This window comes from Macrotis lagotis, chromosome 8 (assembly GCF_037893015.1).
Source record: "Macrotis lagotis isolate mMagLag1 chromosome 8, bilby.v1.9.chrom.fasta, whole genome shotgun sequence".
Lineage (NCBI taxonomy): Eukaryota > Metazoa > Chordata > Mammalia > Peramelemorphia > Peramelidae > Macrotis > Macrotis lagotis.
The window spans coordinates 143,831,924-143,837,777 of NC_133665.1; the positions used below are offsets into that span (position 1 = coordinate 143,831,924).

General features: G+C 37.4%; 1 protein-coding gene across 14 annotated transcripts in view; it reads right to left on the reverse strand.

Moving 5' to 3' along the window:
* Positions 1-5,854, reverse strand: part of SETD5 (SET domain containing 5) — a 73,081-nt gene that overhangs the window by 33,170 nt on the left and 34,057 nt on the right. For 13 of the 14 annotated variants that reach the window (XM_074198641.1, XM_074198640.1, XM_074198638.1 and 10 more), the window contains 5 exons: positions 5,461-5,566; positions 4,941-5,149; positions 4,543-4,601; positions 3,992-4,179; positions 3,203-3,241 (listed from right to left, as the gene is read on the reverse strand). In XM_074198641.1, the coding sequence (XP_074054742.1) occupies positions 3,203-3,241; positions 3,992-4,179; positions 4,543-4,601; positions 4,941-5,149; positions 5,461-5,566 (601 nt within the window). The other variant, XM_074198651.1, reaches the window with a different exon arrangement.

Genomic DNA, 5,854 nt, shown 5'->3' on the forward strand with positions numbered 1-5,854 from the left:
GCTAGGTAATCATTAAGTATCTGAGCTTGGATTTGAACTCAGTCCCTCCTGATTCCAGGGCTGGTGCTCCATCCACTGTGCCACCTAGCTGCCCCAAGGCCACACAGCTAGGTAATTATTAAGTGTCTGAGACTGCATTTGAACCCAGATACTTCTGACTCCAGGGCCACTACACCCTGTAAGCCACCCCTAAAACAATACACTTTTACAAAACAATCTTTAGAGCAGTTAACTGTAACCAAACATAAGAATCAGGTTAAATTTATCTTTTTTTTTTTTTGCAAGGCAATGAGGTTAAGTGGCTTGCCCAAGGCCACACAGCTAGGTAATTATTAAGTGTCTGAGCCCAGATTTGAACCCAGGTATTCCTGACTCCAGGGCCAGTGCTCTATCCACTGCACCACGTAGCCGCCCTAAATTTATCTTACTTAGTGAATAAATATATTATTTAGAATTATAAGCTAATTTGTTTTAACAATAATTTAAGAACCTAAAGTAAAACTTTGAAGGATGGGAATAATAAAAATTAAAACAAAGAGGGATTAGGTAGATATATTCTATTTTCTGACACTGGGGAAATAAAGATAATTTAATATTTTAATGATAAAGTCTCAGCAATACTAACATAAAGAACAATGAAAAATGCTACCCTTCCTTTCCCACATTTATTACTGACTTACATGAATTATTACATTAAACTCCAAATTCTAATTGATTTTTTTTAGTTCCTGAAAATGTATTTTATTTTATTTTTTCTTAGTTTTTGCAAGGTAATGGGGTTAAGTGGCTTGCCCAAGGCCACACAGCCAGGTAATAATATTAAGTGTCTGAGGTCGGATTTGAACTCAGGTACTCCTGACTCCAAGGCCAGTGCTCTATCCACTAGCTGCCCCTGAAAAATGTATTTTAAATGGGACCTAGAAGTGGATAATAACTAAAGTCTACTTCTAAAGATAAGTTTACTAGGGTGGATGGCTAGTGACTAGAAGGGCTCAATGGTGCTGCTCCTATGCCTGGGCAACATCAATGGTTAGCTCACTACTCTTCCCCTAAATCCAATTAGATGTAATAGACTGAAAATAGAAGCAGTACTGGCTGGAAAGAATTGGGCATGGTTAAGAAATAGCTATTAAAAGTTCTGAGTTTTAATTATGAGGTACCATCTCACATCTATCAGGCTAAGATGACAAGAAGGAAAAATGATCAATATTGGAGAGGTTATAGGAAGATTGGGACATTAATAATGTAGTGTTGATGGAGTTGTGAATTAATCTAACCATTCTGGGGAGCAATCTGAAATTATGCCCCAAGAGCAATAAAACTGACCCAGCAATATCAAAACTAAGTCTATATTCCAAAAGAAATCATAAAAACATAAATGGGACAAGCCCCACATGTTTAAAAACATTCATAGCAGCAATTTTTGTAGAAGCAAAGTATTGGAAAAATTGAGGAGATGCTCATCAATTGGGGAATGGTTGAACAAGGTTATGTGGTATATCAATGCTATGGAGTAATATTGTTCTATAAGAAACCATGAGTGGTTGGACTTTAGAGAGCAATGAAAAGAATTACATGAACTGATGCTGAGGAAAGTGAGCAGAACCAAGAGAACATTGTATACATTAACAACAATATTGTGAGCTGACCAACTGTGATGGATGCAGCTCCACTTAGCAGTTTGAGATCTAGGACAACCCTAGGAGATCTGTTATGGACTACACCATCCACATTGAAAGGAAAATACAAAACAAACAACCCCCCCCACAGAATCTGAATGGATACTATGCTCATTTTTAAAACTTTCTCTTATGTTTTTCCTTTGTATTCCATGCTTTTCTTTTTCCCATAGTCCTAATTCCTCATACACAAAATGACTAATGTGTAAACATTTTAAACATTGATGTGCATGTTCAACTTTTATAAGACTCACTGCTGAGGGGAGTGGGAAAGGAAAATAGCAGAAAATGTGCAACATAAATATGCAAGTGGATGAATGTTGAAAAACTCTCATAACATGTAAATGGAAAAATAAATAAAATATCAATAATAAAAAGTTTGAGTTTTGTAAAGTCAAGGTGTTTTAGCTTGAAGTTGTCTCTGACCTGCTTATAATATCACAGACATAACAATAGAAATTAAGGTAAGAGAAAGATCACATAAGTCATTTTTTTTTTTTGGCAAGGCAATGGGGTTAAGTGGCTTGCCCAAGGACACACAGCTAGGTAATTATTAAGTGTCTGAGGCTGGATTTGAATTCAGGTACTCCTGACTCCAGGGCCGGTGCTCTATCCACTGCACCACCTAGCCGCCCCAACACAAGTCATATTTATAAGAATGCCATGAAATATCAAGTCATGCAAACTTTGAACATTGCTTTAGCACCATGCAGTGGTCGTTAGATCAGTTGGGTGTGCTCCATGAGGATGGAAGTGGCTTTTTACCTTTGGACTCCATGTACTCAGCAAAGTGCCCTGTACACAGATGGCACTTAAATTATTAGTGGAAAACTTTCCTTATATTCACTCCAAAACTTTTAATGGAAAAACTACATTAACTGTCCAGTTTTCAATGTGCCTTTTAACTATTCTACATAATTTTTGTCATTCAACTCCTTGAAAAATTGGATAGAGCTGAAGATCTTTCACTGGATTAAAAAAGGGAGCAGTCTGACATTATATGGGTAAGTATCATAAAAGAATAGAAATCATTCCCATCAACAATACAGCTCTCCAACAGAAGAAATTCACCTTCCAAATGGTGACTACACCCCCCCCCAGGGCCAATAACTTTTTTATCATCACATCAGGAAGCATTTACTCTTGATAGTCAAAGTCCATAATGATATTCTGTCTGACAGATTTTTACCTTACTAAAAAAAACAAAACAAAACAAACAAAAAAAACCCAAACAGATCCTCTTGAATTGAAAGTGTTTTAGACATCAAGTGAGGAAAAGTCACTTTGAGATGTACAAGACATAACAGGACACAATGTTAAAGCATAGGGAAAATTAGATGGCACCTATCTGTCATGAATGGACAGCAAAGTACAAAAATCCATGGCTAGAAATGTTGGGAAAAAAAGAAAAAAAGAAAAAAGAAAGAAAAGAATAAAAAAAAAATCAATGTAAAAAATTCTACCCAAACCAAACCAAGTCCACAATCAATTATGCAACAACATTAGTAAAGAGGAGCACTCACCTTCATCCGCAAGGACTTCCTGGATCCTTCTCGAAATGCCTATTGTATAGAGAAGAAACAAAGCAAAAAATCAGAACAAAACTCATTAGTATGAATGAAAAATGTTAAGACTTAACCCTAAAAGTTAACCCTAAGGTTAAAAACAAGTGTTCTAGTCCCCTCTTAATATAAATGAAAATTCTCAAATACTAGGGATTTGGATTAGGAATAGAGGTCAGAAACCAATTTTAACAATCCTTTAAAAGCTGGGGAGGGGATATCACTGGTGAAACATGCCTCACATAGTTCTATGTTTATCCTAATCTAGAAGGAAAGTCTACTAATTATCTTTTATGAAGTCTATTGCTTATGAAATTGTGAAAGCAAAAACCAATTCCTTTAAACGAAGTGCAAAAGACAAATTGTCTATAACACCAAAGTTACTTTGATGAAAAAGTTTACAACTATATTAATATTATTCCCATGAAAATGTTGTAGGTGGGGGTATGGAAAAGTGACCTTGATGTTGAGAAGTACTTTAACATCACTGAGAAATTCTTTTATCATTCACATATGGGAAAGAAAGAAAAGAAATTCAATTTGGAGGCATAATGAGGAGTATATTAATATGGTAGGTGGAGTTATGACTCACAGGAAGCCCTGGTGAAAGAGTTACAAAGTTTAGCTAATAAAGAAATGGCAACTGGGGCAAAACTTGCTAGTCATGCTTCTGGACCACCCTATTCAAAAAACTCCAAATGACTTCTATCACCTGATCTAGTTCAATGACACCTCTCTGTTTTTTTATACCTTAATCTTTTTCGTCTTTGGTGCTGTACGGCCTTTTTCTGGACTCTTTTTCCTTTTCTTAGGTTTAGTTCTTCGGACCCGGTTAACAGTCAAGGTGATACTTGTTGGTGTGTGTTGTGTTGCTGTGTACAACACAGTGGAGGGAGATAGCTCTTCATCCCAGCTTTCAGTTGCACTGCTGTCCCCACCTAAAAAATGGATAGGTGTTCTCAAATACTCTGTCAGGAATACTCTCAATTCCTTCAGATCTTGCTGATACTCAAATACAAATGTGTAACCTGCATTCTCTCTTCCTTTCCAATTCAATAAACACCGTAATTCAAATCAAATTTAGAACTTCTCACTAGACATATATAGCTAATAAAGGGAGAGGGAAATGAGGACACAAAATCTTAAATGGAATAAGTAAGGAGAGAGGCCTAAAGAGGATTAAATTCTCAAGACTGAAACCCTGGGGACCAAGGGGGTTTACAAGAATGATTCTCAGAGGCAGATTTCTTAAATCACCAAATACTCACATGGGAAAAATGTTTAGTTCACATCACACTTACCTGATACGTTGTCCTGTTTCCTCCGATGAAGTCTAATAACCTTCCCCCTGCTCATTCCCCTACAAAGGGAAAAAACTTCAAGTCGATCCTCCTCCAGTGTGAAGAACATTGCAGTGCATATGGTAGCAGTGTCTGGGCATGCACTCCACCCGCCTATCCCTCCCACATACCAAATGTTTCTAGGACTTAAAAATTTTCATATAAAATGCAGTATCTTTAGCATGACTCTCTCCTTCTTTGTTTTTCGAACTGATTCGAACCTAGTATAAAGAACGTGAGCCAACGTGAAGGAACCATCTATATCATGAACCTAGTAACATTTCAGTTTACTCCTTTCAGAAAAGAAAACTAAAATACCAGCAAGTCAATTTTGAATCTAGAAAGGAATGTGAACTTACCTGCACTTGTCACATTTAAGAAGAAAGCCATCCTGAGAAAGTCCACAATGACACCAAGTAGGAATAGATTCCCCTTCAGAGCTCTCGCTGTCTCCAGAATTTTCCTCATCAGGAGAGTGGAGGCCATTCAACTCTGCATGAGGGATGATGGTCTGGACAGGGGGAGAAGCAGGAGGGGTCGGAGGAGGAGGGGCTCCATAATTATGATCCTGAAAATAAGATTTTTTGAATCAATAGTGTTCCAAATACTGGTCCCTCTCCCCCTAAAAATATCACCTATACTAAAATCAAGAATAAATGAGTGGTCCTCAAATTTTTGCTTCAATCAAGAAAGTGACAAAAACAAAATGCTAAGGTCAACAAGTAACAAAATAAGGAGACACAAGATCTACCTAACTAACAGCCACAAAGTGCAAGAGGGGCAACTGTGTCATGCTACTAAGAAATATTGCAAGAAAGTCAAAATGCACAAAATGGAGAAGACATTAGTATATGACCAGTAATAGAAATATATACTCACAGCATAAGGTAGTCCTCGGTACCCATGCCTCTGAGTGGTCCCATAGTTATGAGTGGAATACACGTTCTTCTCACAAACTGCTGGACTAGCTTCCACAGATTCAGGACTGCAGAAAGGTGAAAAGCAAGGCATGATAGCATAATAACTAATCCTACCCAATCAATGAATATTCCACTTCCCACTCTAACCCCTCCTCTTTCCACAACCACCAGCCCCTAGAATAGGAGAAAGAACTTAGTGAAACAAAGTAATCTGATTAACATAACCAAGCCTATAAATAATAGTGGGAGTGTTATTAACTGTGTGATGTGTGTGACATGAAGCCAGTACAGGCAGATGTCTGAAGGCAGGCACCTGGGATACAAGGTGTCCCTAATGACAAACATAAACGTAC